Source organism: Rhincodon typus, chromosome 10 (genome assembly GCF_021869965.1).
Source record: "Rhincodon typus isolate 14 chromosome 10, sRhiTyp1.1, whole genome shotgun sequence".
Classification (NCBI taxonomy): Eukaryota; Metazoa; Chordata; class Chondrichthyes; order Orectolobiformes; family Rhincodontidae; genus Rhincodon; species Rhincodon typus.
Genome location: NC_063341.1, coordinates 33,952,689 through 33,968,605, shown reverse-complemented (window position 1 = coordinate 33,968,605; position 15,917 = coordinate 33,952,689). Strand labels below are relative to the sequence as shown.

Below are 15,917 nucleotides of genomic sequence, written 5' to 3'. Positions count from 1 at the left end.
TTTTTTACGCAGAGATTGGTAAGAGCCTGGAATGCAAAGCTAGAGGAAGTGGTAGAAACAGGTATACTAGCAATGTTTAAGAGGCATCTTGACAGATACATGAATAGGCAGGGAATAGTGGGATACGACCATGTAGTGGCATGGATTTTTACTTCAGAAAAGTTGTCATGTGTTGGATCAAGTTTCATGGGCTGAAAAGCCTGTTCCTGTGTTGTACTGTTCCGTGTTCTTTGTTCTGCTAAGTCTTGACAAATAGCACTGTAAATAGCACTCACAATGAGTGTTGGTAACCTGCTTTTAAAATATGCAGTAGTCCCTTCCATAATTCTTGTTTTTTTAAAACAGTCCTTTTCCCATTTCAGTCCACAATCAAAAATATTTTTAAAAAGGCACAGCCTTTACAGTGTCTTTATACATAAACCGTAGAAAGTTAACGGACAGCTACAGCAAATAATTAGCAAGACAAATGTTGTATTATTCCAAATAGGTTACAGTATAAGAGCAAGGAGATCTGACTGTAATTGTACAGAGTATTGGAGAAACTTTGCACTGGTCGGTTTCTGTACCTTAGGAAGCAAGGACGTTCGCTAGATTGATTCCTGGGTTGAGAAGTTGGCTTGTGAGCAGATATTTAATAAAATGAGCCTCTACTCTCAGAAATTTAGAAGGGTGAGAGGTGATCTTTTTGGAACAAATTATATTTGGAGACATTGAAATCCTGTTTCACCTGGCTGGTGAGATGAGAACCAAGGGCACACCTCAGGATAATTGATCAGCCATTCATGACTGAGGTGAGCAGACATTGCTTCATTCGGAGTGTTGTGCATCTTTGGAATGCTCTTCTTCAAAGGGCTGTGAGTGTTCAGTTCTGTAGTATGTTCAAGACTGATGTCAATGAATTTTTGAATCATAAAGAATCAGGATCTATCTCAGTGGGGCCTGACACAGGCTAATCATGATGAATAACACCCACACCTGAAAAACACCTGCAAGCCTTCTCTCAAAGATTTAAAGAAAGGGAAGCTAAAGGGCTTGCATTTATATGGTATTTTTCATGACTGCGGAATGTCTCAAATCTTTATAATCACTAAAATACTCTTGCAGAACAGTTCCCGTTGGAATGTAGGAAATGTGGCAATCAATTGGTCTAGAGAAAATTCTCATGTTCTATGACTTTATAACTGCAACGTGATAATGACCAAATAATATTTTCGTCTGAAGCTTGAAATCTAAATATTGTTCCAAACACCAGGGATAACTCTCCTGTTCTTCTTTGAAATAGTGCCGTAGAACCTTTTGCATCCATCAGGGCAGGTGGATGAGCCTTGGTTTGAAACCTGATCCAAAAGGCAGTCCTACGACAATGATGTACTCCCTCAGTTTTGCACTGAAGTGCTAGCCTTAATTTTTCAGTGGGACTTAAATGTATTATATTGTGATTCAGAAGTCTGGGTGATGGCTAACTCTAAGTATAAAGAAATGATTTGCAGCTCACAAACTAATAAATGTCAATATTCCTCACACCTATTATTTGAAAATGATCAAGGGCTCAAAGGTGAAGAGGTCGACTTTCATATTGCCATCTTAGAGACCAAGGACCCAGCAGTACAACTCATACCTCATTGATACTTGATGCCAGGTGGAGAGGGAAGAGGGTTCATCATCATGAAGACCACATGATGGTAAGACATGGTCAGAGTTGTAGAAACCACACAGACATCAGGAAGTGTATACAGGAAGTCATTCTACTGACAATCATATGGTCCACTTTTAGAGCGTTCCAGATATGTTGGTGTGATAAGGTACAGTCTATGAAGGCCAGAATATTATTTATAATGCATTCTAACATTGTACTGAATAGCTAGATCAAGCTGAAGTTCTGTAAACAGGGACTCGGGGGTTAATCTCTCTCTGAGCTCTGGAGATTATTCAGCTCTAAAGCCTCCATGCAAAAATCAAAGAATTGTGCATTTATTTGTCACTTGCAATGAGAAACAAGTGGGCTCTTGGCCCAGGCTCACATCTGCCCCTCATTAAAACACACCTCACTCTTTTCAGTTCCATGTCCTCTTCCTTCATGTCCAATTACCTCTCCTTCACTCCTGCTCACTGTCCTTCATTCCTGCCTCCCTGTCCTTCTCTCCTGCCTCTTTGTCCTTCACTCCTGCCTCCCTGTCCTTCATTCCTGAAGAAGAACATTGGAAGACTTTGAAGCCTAGTCATGAACCAGCAATACTCTCAAGAGTATAAACACAGGAATGAAACACCAAAAAGGAAAGGTCCAAATTCTCACCCAGGTCAGTTAGGCAGGATATTCTGTGAGAAATGGAAGCTTGGGTAGAAATCTTGCCATTACCTCAACCATTTGTTAACATGGAAGGCCAGAAGTAGGAGCTCTGGAAGTTACGGTTTCAGGACTAAAGAATGGCTTCAGACTTATATGCAAAGGAGCTGCACCATTGCATTAAAATTATTTTATGTTGTGTGTCCAGTAGATAGTCAAGTTCTGAAAAGACAGAGTGTGAGAGATAGTACTACAGAGTGTGATGCATTGATTAAAGAATTCAAAGCATACTTTAGTTCCAAAAGAAATTTAGTCTTGACCAGGTAAGATTTAATCAATGGTCTTGGCATTTTGGAGAACCAATGCAAGCGTTTTTAACAATTTATATAACTTAGCAAGATGGTGCACGCACAGCATTTTGTGGGATTACTTAATTAGAGGACATATAGCACTTAATGTGAGGGATGAGAAATTGTAAAATTTTCTACAGTTCAAGGAGATTTAATGTTGAAATAGGCAATCCAGTTTGCAGGGAGAATCAGGGCCCAATCACAGAGAAAAATCTCATGGACAGTTCCAGCTTGTTGAAGATACTTGTCAATAAGAGATTAGAGTTGTGCCTGTGTAATAAGTATTGGAGTTTAGTTTTCAGTGTCCAGGGAGTAAAGGCAATGTGGGGGGAGATTAGATTATATTATAATTAGATTTTGATTACACTTTCATGTAAAGTATGATAACACAACTGATTGCATAACCCTGACATCAGTATGAGAGAAAACTTTAATCCAGATGGAAGGTGTGACATAAGAGATCTTAGACACTACATGGGAGAGCTGTGAGAACCTATTAGGTATAGATTTAGATAAAGGAGCATTACAATATATAAGAGATAGAAGTGCCTTAGTTAGTGATAAGGAAAAATCATCTTCACGCACAGTATATGTGTGGACTCCCATAGACCAATATATTCCAGATGAGTATCTCAATTGTGCAAGTTGCAGTATTGGCTTGAAGCACAAGATAAAACAAAGATATCTTTTATATGATAGTGACAGTATGCAGCAGTAGGAATGACACTACAATATATCCATTGAGAAAGAAAGATCCTACAAGAAGGATGAATCTCCCGTCTAAGAAAGCCAAGGATAATATCAATTGAAAGAAAATGTGTAGAATGCTACGAAGAATAATGATAGAAGATTGGAAAGATGTTAGAAACCAGCAAATAACTAAAAATAAAATGAAGGGGAAAAAATTTGAATATGAGAATAAACTAGCAAGAAATAGATATAAATAGACTTAGAGATTCCGTAAGAGATTTGCTAAAGTAAGTAATGCTTCCACAGATGATGAGACTAGGGAATTTATAAGAGCAAACAAGGAAATGCCAGAGACTTTGAACATATATTTTGAATCTGACTTCATCGTGAAAGGTGTTAAACACAACCCGAAAATGGTAGAAAATCAAGAGGTAAAAGGGAAGGACGAACTTAAACCAATCATCATCTCCAGGAAAACAAATCGGATTAAGATTGATAAATTCCTTGTAACTGCATCCTAGGGTCAGAACAGCAATGTCTGCAAAGATAGCAAATGCATTGAAATAAAAACAAAATGGGTTGAAGTTACTCTGCAGGTCTGGCAGCATCTGTAGAGAGAGAAAAACAGCATTTAGTCTAATATGACTCTTTTTAGAGCACCTTTTGAGTTCTGGAGTCTCTTTTTTGATTCTCACTAACTCTTTTATACAGGCACATTGTTACATTATCTTCTGTATTGGACTCACATGGAGATGGAATTAGAAGAATTCATCAATATCTCCAATAAATATCATTGTTCACATAAACCTAAAGCCACAACATACAAGGAAAGCATTAATTTCCTCGATACAACAATATTTAGATTGCCACAAGTCAACAAGCAAAGATGAGCAAAGAAGATTCTTTTTTGGAAAATGTAACTGAAACGCAGTTTTAAAGCCCTAAATACTATCCCGTCACCAAGTCACCCTTTATTTACACGTGCATATTGTATGACAGCTAGCACCTCGCCAGCTCCTACAGTGAGCAGAACCCGTGCTGATCCTGTTCATGTCTGTCAGCCGGGGCTGTCTGATTGGACTTGATTAACAGTCCCAATCAGGGAATTCTTACTCTATGAGGGGCACCTGCCTGACCATGTTTCAATCTCTACACTCCTACCACTTCACTATCTTTGGCTGCATGGCTTTTCTGTCCTACATACCATCTTGCCCTTTCGAGATCTTCTCACCGAATAGTAACAAAACAAATTCTTTCTCCCGATATTGAGTTAATATGGCGTTCAGATCAATTAAAGGTCCCAATTCTCATTGAGAGTTGTTGATTTTCATTAGTAGACATTTTCACGATCCATAGTCATGTTCTTGAGTGATTCATGTTCATGTGTAAGAAAACAGTAACCTGTACAACCCTGAAAATTGCAAACCTATATTTGATTTCAAAAGCACAGAGTTGCTCCCTGCTGTTAGATTTTTACTTTGCTGACTAACAGAACAGATTGGTTAGTTGACAAATTGAAAGCAAATATACTTGTAAAAGAGTTTTTAATTCATGGTTTCTCAAACAGCCTTCGTAAATTCAGCAGGTAAAATCAGCTTTTGGTTTACATTTTTTTTTGCCTGATAAAGCACAAGTAGCAACATTTAACTTTGTTCTTAAGTCTTTTGTTGAGTTGAATTCATAAGGCATGGGAGAATATCCTGTCAAGTGTCAAAATAGTAAAGAATTTAACTTATCATTTCACACTGAGGGCTGGCCAATGCTAAATGGGTCTCAAGGTTCCACCCTAAATTCACACAGCTTTGAACTGAATTAAACAACTTAGTATTTGTGAAATCCACTACACTTGTCTCTGAACTTAGAAAACAATTTGTTGATGCACCACCGTACCTACCTACGTTTTCATTATCCACTCTGAAACCTCAGACATTGATTCCCTCCTATGGTCTTTTACTGGTTTTTGATTTTCTGCTTATCATTAGTTCTTAATGTACCAAAATGTGTATGTCACTGGGCCTGAATAATTTGGTTTCTTCCCAAGCACATTTACATGCATATTTTGTTTGCAAATCCAGACCTATGCCCATTCTTGGGTCCATATTTGCTCTGTTTTTCACTTCTACCTCTTTACTCTTTCAAGGGCCCTCCCCTTCATCAACATGCCTCCTTTCACATTTCTAAACTCAATTTCTCTGACATCCCAATTCCTTAACCGAACCTTCAAGAGCTCCTCAACCTTGAATCATCCCAGGTTTAATTCCCTCTTAGGTAAGCCTACAGCTTTCCTCTGTGCTTATCTTTGCATCTTGTGCTCAGCAGGACTCTTTGTGCTGGTTATTACAGGCACTAAACCCAATTGCCCACCTCACTCTCTGTTCGAATATGCAGCCCAGTGCCTCCATTGGTGGTTCATCTTTGCAATCTCCTGTTCATGAGCATGGGTCAGAATCCTGAAGAATTATGAATATTTCTAACTCATAATTCTAAAGTGTGTTTTTTAAAAGAGGGATGATACAGTCATAAATGGCATTGGATATAAATTAAATAACTATCTGGGGAGAGAGACACTCAAGGAATGTCATACTTACAGATGTGAGGAGAACTTCAAATAATATCCTTTCAAAGGTGAGAAGAGCCAGTTAATATAGACTTGACTGTGAAGTATTGTGATGACAAAGTGGGTCTGACAATTCCAAGTTGAAGAGCAAGCGTAGCCTGTGGATTATGTGCCAAACTGCAAACATATCTTGTTCTTTTCCCTTTGCAGAATACACAAGGATAGAGATTAAGAAACCAGCTTCAGCTCCACTGGCATGTGCTAATGGGACTGAACATTCTCATGTATACCACCCTGGGTTTGAACATTACATGCTGTGAAGTTCAAAATTAAAGAACTATCCCTTAGTTACTCCTGTGTGGCAGATAAAAACTATCTCTCACACTGAGGGCTAGGAAGCAACCAGACAAAAGGAAACAGGACAATAAAAGGACTTTCCGTCACCCTGAATGCTGCAAATCATTAACAGTCGAAAGGAATCAGAACCATAGAATCTCAACAAATCTACAAAACTAAGGATCATGAAACTGGCCATTCAACTACTATCATCAATACTATTCGCAAAAGATGGTGGAAGCAAATACAAGTTGTTAATTGAAGAAGCATTTAGACAGTTACATGGATGGGATAGGTACGGAGGAATATGGACTAAACACAGGCAAATGGGACTAATGTAAATTGTGAAAACTGGGCAGCACGGACAAGTTGGGCCAAAGGGTCTGTTTCCATATTGCAGACCTCTATGACTCTATAACCCCTCCTATCTTTAACACTGCACTGCAGTCTCACCTTATTTCCACATACCTCCCTCCACCGATGAACATACTGTAATGATTGCATCAATATCATGGCCTTAACAGAAAACTGGCTGAGGTGTGATGACAGCTTTCACCATAATGGAGTCCCCTCACCTGTATCCTTTATTTTAAACTACTTGTGCTGCCAAAACATTACAGCTATGGTGTGGCATTTATCAACATATCACCCCATACCGACCACCTGCTCCCAAAGTGCTTTCTTTTCCTTTGAAAACCTAACCTTGTTCTCGTCCTGTCATTGCTCATTTAAAATAATTTCCTACTGTTTTTCAAGTTCCACATATCGTCATTGCTTTTTTCCCTCAGCTTCTGCATTGAAAAACCTCACATCCTTTGTGATTTCAATCTTTAACTCAACCCATTATGCTCCTTCTCCCTTGAGTTTACTGCTGGCTTTTCCAGCTTAGTCACACCTTCTACATAAACTCCACAACCACAGCCTTCCCCCTGTCCTTGCTGTCTCATGTGGTATTGATAATCCCATCGAATCAGTCCCAGAGAAGGCCACTTCTGATCACCCACTTGCCTCATTTTCCATTCACATTTGCCTTCCATGCACAACTCAACATTCTTCTGCATGCACCCCTGCAAAAAAAAGACATTTTCCCCAATTCAGTTGCAACTGTACTTTCAAAATCCTAACAATCTAGGCTTAAACCCTCCATTCACCACAACATTTCCAAAGTTTCTGACTTGTTCAACATCCAGGCTCACCCTCAATGCCCTAGGATCCAATAAAACTATCTAGCATGGCTCTCACTTCCATTACTTTGAACCCAAGAGATGCAGATCTGAAAGGCTACAGTATTTTTGCCATTCTCTGCTAGATCTGGCTAAACTACATAAACAGCAGAAAATTGACAGAACATAATAATGCTCATTTGAAGAGTCGATGCAGACACAATTGATCAAAAGGCCTCCTTTGGCAACGTAACACTTTCGTGCTCCTATGTGGCGTATTTTCTACGCTGGAATAAAGATTGAAACGCAACCAAGATGTTGGTGTCTGTATTATGGAAAACACAATGACTCTCAGTGTGTCCCAATTCTTGGGTTAGACACAGATAAAATACAAAGCCCCGGATCCTCGTAAACTCGGTTCATAGGATTGTGGCAACAATCTACGCAGAATCTAGAAGGATTTATTCTCTGGTTGGGAACCCAAGCTTCAAATAGCTCTTGCTTCTGTGGATAAGGAGCTGCATTACAATTTACTAACAACATGTTCACCTCCTTCAATTTCTTTGGCCCCTTTTTGATCTAAAGTAAACTTTTGATTCCCCATGAGCCTATGTGTTGTCATGACACGGATTATCTTTACAGGAGCAAATAAGTCAAATGTTCTGTGATTTCACAGTATGGTGACAGATTCTTCAATTTCACATACTCACTTTGGGTAGGAGTTGTTAATGGTTTCTGAAGAGGAACGGTCTGTGAAAATGGTAAAGGGATAAGTTTCGAGGTAAACAGCTTTATTTCCGGATACTTTGATCTTGTTTCTTTGCAGATCAAAGAGATATTTAGACTATTCCTTTTCAAATGGATGAAGAACCATAATCTGAAGAGTAACTGCACCAAATGGCAGAATTGTTTCAGCAATACCATCACAAAATCAGCTCTTCAAAAGTATTCTGAAGGCTTGACCAACAGCAAACACACTCTGAGATAGTATGAACTGCCAATGCTGTGTTCCTATAGTAAACACACTGTGGTCTGTCAAGGCGGCCAAATGAGCTACGCCAGTGTTTGAAGTATTTCTCTCTAGCTCTATTTCTTAACTGAAGAGGCTGCTTGGGACTTACTCAGTTATTTGATTGCTTTGGGTTTCTTTTTTCTCCTCTAAAGTTTAGATTTACTGTTGTGCCAAACCCGATCTTTGAATTGTGTCCCCACCCCCACATCCACCCCACCGTGCAATAGGTTGGAAAATTCTGCCTTGGAGAGATTACATATAAATTGCCCTCTATTGATATTGAATTGTGTATTTGAATTCTCCATAAATGTTTGTTACTAGCGCACATAAATAAAGGAGCTTTCCACTTTAAATTAATGTCGATACGATCTCAATCGTTCAACTTCCTGGGGCTTTAGTAATCACCATTTCTGGCAAGTTCTCAAGCAGTCAGTATTTCAGTACAATAAACACATTTTATGTTCAGCAATACTCAACTAGGTGTAGCTGAATTTCTTGGGCTCAGACTCATCTATCTACTCTAGATGAATTACCCATGCACGACATAAAAGGGGAGTGTAAATCATAGTATCATGTATAGATGAAAAGCATTTGTAGAATGATTATGAACAGTGGTACTCATGAACAGATTACTGTACATGCAATTATTTAAAGCCTTTGTTAGCAATTAGGACAGACCCAACTAGGATTCAGCCAATGTATTAAACATATTAAGGGTATTCTGCACAACCATTACCCACTTTAAACACACCATGCTAAGTACCAAATTCTAATGTGTACTTTATGCTTTCACATGATTAAAGAACGAGAAATCCAAGGTCAGGTGCCACAGTTAGAAGTTTAATGATTTCTAGGCTTCCATATAAACATGATTACAAAACCAAAACACAGTGGATGTTGGAAATTTGAAAGAAAAAAAATGTCCAAAAATACTCCGAAGACAAGCAGCATCTGTAGAGAGGGAAAAATAGTGTTGATTTTCCCACTGATGACCTTTCATCAGAACGGAGAAATATTAGGAGATTTAAAGCATGTACAAAGCTATGGAAAGGAGTTAAAAAAAACGTTATGGTAGAGACTAAAATGTCAAAACATGAGCAATAATTACAGTGCTAAAATGAAAATACAAACAAACTGCAGGAATGTTTGAATACAAGTTTAAAGCAATGTGTTCCATCTCCTGTGCTTGCACAGAAAAGGTGTTATTTTTTGCAAGTTTGGGTTTTGGGTTTGGAGGATCTCAAGATAATATTAATTTCAAGTATTTCTGTAGCCATGGTGAATTTTTTTTAAAAAAAGCATTTTTGAGGCCAGACTTTAGAGTAAATGGGTCTGTGTACCACTATTGGTTTTTTTTTGTTCTGCAACCCGGCAAGGCAAATAAGGCAGCGCAAGGTTTGTTAGCAATTTCAGAGACTTGTTAAATTTAATGGAAAAAAAAAACTTAGAGGGAAACATTTGAATCTCAATTCTTAACTTTGAGTAGAGCAGTTCTGCTAAATCCCTGGAATAGAATCACTGCATAGGTACGTGCTCCTGAGAAGGGAAGTATAGTTAACTAGGTTAGCTTAGAGATTGAGGAGTTAATGCAAGACCCAGGCCAGAAATGTTGGGATAAATCCCTGAAGTTACTTAACATTGAGTAACTGAAGCTCAGGTCTATGATAGCTCCAGAAAGAAGCTACCTGAAATTCCTGTCTAAAAGTTGAAGTCACAAGTGCCTTAAACCTACCTCAGTGTTAGATACAGAGACTTTGATAAGAGGATTGTACGAGTGGTGTTTTAGATACTATACAAAAGCCATTTTGTTTCTTCTCAATTTGTAAAAAGGTGTTTTTTGGGAATTAATGAGATTGTATGTTATATAATTATTTTATTATATTTCACCTTTTAAAAATATTTTAACTTTTATTATGGCTTGATGCTTTGGTTCACTTTATCTCAATTTCTTTTAACAATAAAATGGAAGTTGATTAATAAAGCAAAATCTGCAGAACCATTTTGTTGAAACCAAAACAAGTTAAAATATGATCTAACACTAACCCAAAGTTCCTGCCTGCAAGCTGTCTAGTCTGGTAATAACACCAGCTTGGATCGTAGCAATACGAAGAGAAATAAAGATGGTATGGAAAAGTGGCGTTGAAGCAGAAGATCAACCATGATCAAGGGGAGGGGAAGAATGTATTTGATGGGCCAAATGACATGCTCCCACTTCTCAATAGGCACATTACAACTCAACATCAAATCCAGCTTTTCCCCTATCTCCATCTCTTCAGCTTCCTTTGCATCTCAATCCCTCTCGTGAGTTTTTCCATCCCCTACCCCTTTTCTTTCCCAGACCCTGTCTGCAATCTCCTTCTCCATACAATTTCACACCCTTAATTACAAAAAGCTTCAACTCGTTAAGTGCCACTTAGGAAGAAAACCACACAAGGCTAAACTAGAGTAAGATCCGGCCATGGTGACAGAGGAGGAAACTGCGTCAATAATCCTGAACCCTTCTAATGAGGAAGTACTTTTGGATAGACTGTTGACACTTATAGTTGACAAAACACCAGGATTGGTTGAGATGCATCCAAGGATTTAGAAGGAAGGGAGGGTAGAGATTCCAGGAGCAATGGCCATAATCTTTCATCCTTGCACTCCAGGGAGGTTCCAGATGACTGGGGGATTGCAAACATTATGTCCTTGTTCTAGAAGAGGTTGTAAGGATAGTCCCAGCAATTGTAGATCAGTTAGCTTAAGTTCGATACTGGGGAAGTTTACAGAAACAATTATTTGTAATCACATGGAAAAAGGAGGGTTGATTAGGAAGAGTCAGCAATGATTTCTAAAGGGAATATCATGTTTGACTAACTTGGAGTATTTTGAAGATGTAACTGAAAGGGTCAATGAGGGTCCTATTGTTGATGTGGTATCAACAGATTTCCAGGAGGTGTTTGATACTATGCCACACAGTAGATGTAAGGAAAGTGATAGGTCATGGTGTAAACAGGACAGCAGCAACATGGATTTTAAAAAATGGCTGATTTGATAGGAAAGAGTAATGGTCAATGGATATATTTTGGGTTGGAGGAAGATTTGCAGTGGAGTTCCCTAGGCGTTGGTATAGGGACCCTTGTTCGCCCTGATATGTATTAATCTGGATCTTGGTGTGCAAGGAATAATTTCATAATTTGTAGACGATGATAAACTTGGAAGAATTGTAAACTAAGAGGACAGCACAGAACTTCAAATGGACACTGACAAGTTGGAGGAGGGGGTAAGATAGTTGGCAGATGAGGTTCAGTGCAGAGAAGTGGGAGGTGATGCATTTTGGTCAGAAGAACAATGTAAGACAATGTAAGATAGGGAGTACAGAGCAGAAGCAACTGTGTGTATATCTGTGCAGATCATTGAAGGTGGCAGGACAGGTGGAGGGAGCAGTTAATTAAGCATAGTGTTCTTAGCTTTATTAATTAGGGAAAGGAATACAAGAGCAAGAGGTGATACTGAAATTGTACAAGACACTTGTTAAATTTCTGCTGGAGTATTGTGTACAGATGTGGGGGACATATTATAGGAAAAATGTGAACGTACTGGAGAGAGCGAAGCAGCGATTTACAAGAACAGTTCCAGGAATGAGAAACTTCAGTTAGGAGGATAATTTTGCAGAAGTTAGGACTGTTCTCTTTAAGAGAGAAGGCAGAGAGGTGATTTGATAGAGGTTTTCAAAATGGTGAGTAGGCTGGACACAGTACATAGGAAGAAGCTGTTCCCACTCATAAAAGAAAAAATGAGATGGTATAGATTTAAAGTAATGTGTAAATGAAGCAAGGGTGTTGGCCAATTAGCTCAGTTGGTTAGAGCACGGTGCTAATACCGCCAAGGTCGTGGGTTTGATCCCCGTACGGGCCATCGTCTTTAAGGGCGGCACAGTGATTAGCACTGCTGCCTCATAGCGCCAGGGACTCGGGTTCAATTCCACCCTCAGGCGACAGTCTGTGTGGAGTTTGTACTTTTTCCCCATGTCTAGGTGCTCTGGTTTTTTCCCCCCCACAGTCCAAAGATGCGCAGACTAGGTGGATTGGCCATGCTAAATTGACCGTAGTGTTCAGGGATGTGTAGATTCGGTGGGTTATGGGGGGGGATGGGTCCGGGTAGGATGCTCAGAGGGTCGGTGTGGACTTGTTGGGCCGAAGGGCCTATTTCCACACTTACAGGGATTCTGTGATATGATATGATGTGAAGAAAAAAAAATTTGTATACACTGAGTAGTGAATGTATAGAATGTACTTTTTGAAAATGTGGTAGAGGCAGGTTCAATTAAAGCATTCAAGAGGGCCATAGATGATTATTTGGATAGAAATATATAGGGAAAAAGCAGGAGATTGGCTGAATAGTCCCCTTTTGTGCCATAACAATCTTGTGATTATAATTTCATTTTCCCTGCACCGTCACCTCTGCTGCCTCCCATTCTGTCACAGAACTTCCCTTTGTTCTTCCCGTCCCAATCTTTTCCTGTTTCCAATTGATTACAACTTGTTCTAAGTATTTCCAGTTCTGATGAAAGGCCATTAAATGTAAAACATTAACAGTGTTTGGAAAACAAAACAGTCTGACTTGCTCAATATTTCCAGCAATTTAAGTTCACAATTACAGTCCATTTCAACTCTCAAATACGTCATAAAAACCTTTCCTAGCTCCAAAATTCCACAGAATAATGCAAGAAAGTAAAAAAAAATTAAATTTTAGCAAAATGAGTTCAAACCTTCACAAAGCTACCCGAAAACTAAAATTACAATAGGCATTTAAATACAACTTATCAATTTGTATACATATTAGAACTGACAATTGCAGTGTCACAAGTGATATTTCAATACGTTTTAAAAGAGTATAATTAAATAGAGCTTCATCAAACTTCATAACTGAAACAAAATGTTTTAATCAATCAAATCTTCTTTTGAGGTCTTTCCTGAGCCATAAAATGCATTTCCTTCAATGGAACACGCGAAGATTAATTGTAAAGGTATCCGTTGATTTGGTCAGCAGGTATCACCACATTTGGATGCTAGAGAAAGGGGAAAAAGTAGTGAGTGACATTCTTTTCTCCAAACTTAGTCACATTATTTCAATTCCTTCTCTCAACTGTGAAATAAATTCAGGAGGAACAGAGCTCGAACCTGGTGATGGCCTAGCAATGGAGGGGACTCCAAATGTATATTTATATTGTATCCAAAGTGCTGATCATTAGCAGAACTGCATGTTCATCTTGCATGTAATGGTAGAACCCCCTTGAAAATGGATGTCAAGGGCAGTCATGACCCTCAACCCACCTTACTTGATATTTTTACTCAGGTTGCTCTGTTACAGTGGTCATAATTCATATCCCAAAATCACTAACTAGGTTACCCCTTTAAAATTAGATTTCTTACTGCAGCTTTTAATGCTTGATGTAGATCCTCAATAATGTCTACTAGGTCTTCCAAGCCAACAGATATTCTGATTAGCGTGTCACTTATTCCCAATGCATCTCGATCCTCCTCTGGGACAGAAGCATGTGTCATAATGGCCCTTAAAAAAAAAGCACATGGAACACAGCTTATTGCTATTGCAATGCTTATTAATATATATTTTTGTCGTACACAGAATCAAGTATTTCAGTGGTAATTTTTCTCTACTTTTATATAAATACACACACACATATAAAGGAAATACTATTGCTGTGTTTGCTGGTGTGTGCAGCCTAAATGCGTGTTAAAGTTTTATTTAAAAAAGCAGGAGCAGGTTTCTATATTACTAATTATGCTACAATAAAATGTCAGGGTAGTTTCAACACCACCTCTAGGTGACATAGGTACAAGAGTTTTAAAACTGCCTCTATATTGGTATTAATACTAGCAAACTTACTCGGAGAAAAAAAAATAGATTATGCAGAAAATGAACAGTCACTCTGGTATAAGCTTGTTTAAATGTAATATGGGCAGAGACATGTCTGGGCCAGAATATAAAGAGAACATTTTCCCGCTCAATCCAATCATGCTGCATTTGATGTAGAAGTTCTTGCTGGCACAAAAAAAATGAAAAAAGTTGCCTCTCATCTTGTCCTTAAATAAAGGAAAGTCACAAACACATTTTTAAATGTTACTGAAATGAAATTGATTTTTTTTTAAAAAACATCCAGTGTTTTGAGAATGCTGGTGTTTGAACAGCAGGACTTGAGACACCATCTGCAATTAAATGGTTAGCTGCCATGGTAAAATTATTTGGTATGTACGGTATTATCGAGACAGGAAGCAGGTATATTAAGAATACTTCATTGAAAAGTCTTAAGTAATTACACGGAAAAATTCTTGGTAACAAAAACAGCATTAACCCTTAAAGGAATTAGAGTTGAAAAAATTCCAAGATACACAATTAAGCATTTGGTATGCTCATTTTAAAAAGGAAGAAAGATCAAGATGTAGTTGGATTAAAGAAAACAGAAGGGTGACCTGTTGAATTGTTTGTAGGATATGACCAATTTTAAGTCATTAGCCAAAGAATGCTTTAGGCTCATTGAAATTGAGGTAGATATAATATCAGTACTGAAAGAACAACATTTAATCAATGACCATAAATCTTTGAAACTTAAAAGAATGAGTAAAAACAATTCAACCAAAATGACTGACAAAGAAAGCCCAATTGGAAAGTATTGAAGGCATTAATAAAAATTTACTATATGTTATGGATAATCATGAGCTTTCATAAAATTAGAACCAATTTTCAATAATTGTCAAAGCTATAAAATTGAAATGATGAAAATCCACTGAAAAGGGAGTTAAATATAAATAGCGGAAGGAATCAAATTGAATGTTTTTGATAATTCCATCAGAGGTTATTTCCATGGTTAAGATAACAAAGCCACTTGCTGTAAAAGCAATATATTGTTTTGCCCACAATACAATTTCCATTACTACATAATTTGTTATTATTAACTTGGTCATTTTACTGCTCCTCTATTTTGAATTATCCATTAGTGAGAATTGAGCAATTTACACAAACAGTACAGCTTTCAAGCAACCACTAATTAGGATTAAGTTACTTTAAATTAAGTACACTGTACCATTTGTTTTTTTAAAAGAAACTGTTTCGGAGGAATTAAAAAGGAATAAAATGTGTTTGGAATATGTCCAACTAAAGCCAAAGTCATTATTTTTCCTGCATCATGTGTGCAAAGACAGCAGATATTTTTCAAAAGATTACACTAGGAAGGCTTCATATTAAGTACTTAATGTTTGAATGATTACTGACAAATGGATTAATTTCAAGTTTGGTGAATACCTGTCTTTTCTTAAAATGGTCAAAAGGATACACTGCAACATTTTGAAAAAGATACTCCTAGAAAATCACGTGACTTTGGCCTATTGTTTGGACTCACTTCTTTGAAATCACCTGCCTGAGCTTTATGGCAATCTTCTTTAGATGTTTCCTTGTTCCAGTCCTATTCCGGCCCCCACCCACAACTCCTTCTCCGATACATCGATGATATCATCGGTGCTGCTTC

General features: G+C 38.0%; 1 protein-coding gene across 2 annotated transcripts in view; it reads right to left on the bottom strand.

Annotated features, from left to right (window-relative positions):
* Positions 1-9,211: 9,211 nt before the first annotated feature.
* Positions 9,212-15,917, bottom strand: part of LOC109922452 (cystathionine gamma-lyase) — a 45,853-nt gene continuing 39,147 nt past the window's right edge. For both annotated transcript variants that reach the window (XM_020522505.2, XM_048602030.1), the window contains 2 exons: positions 13,807-13,945; positions 9,212-13,442 (listed from right to left, as the gene is read on the bottom strand). In XM_020522505.2, coding sequence (XP_020378094.1) covers positions 13,389-13,442; positions 13,807-13,945 — 193 coding nt within the window. In that variant the 3' untranslated portion in view covers positions 9,212-13,388. The remainder of the gene's footprint in view (positions 13,443-13,806; positions 13,946-15,917) is intronic.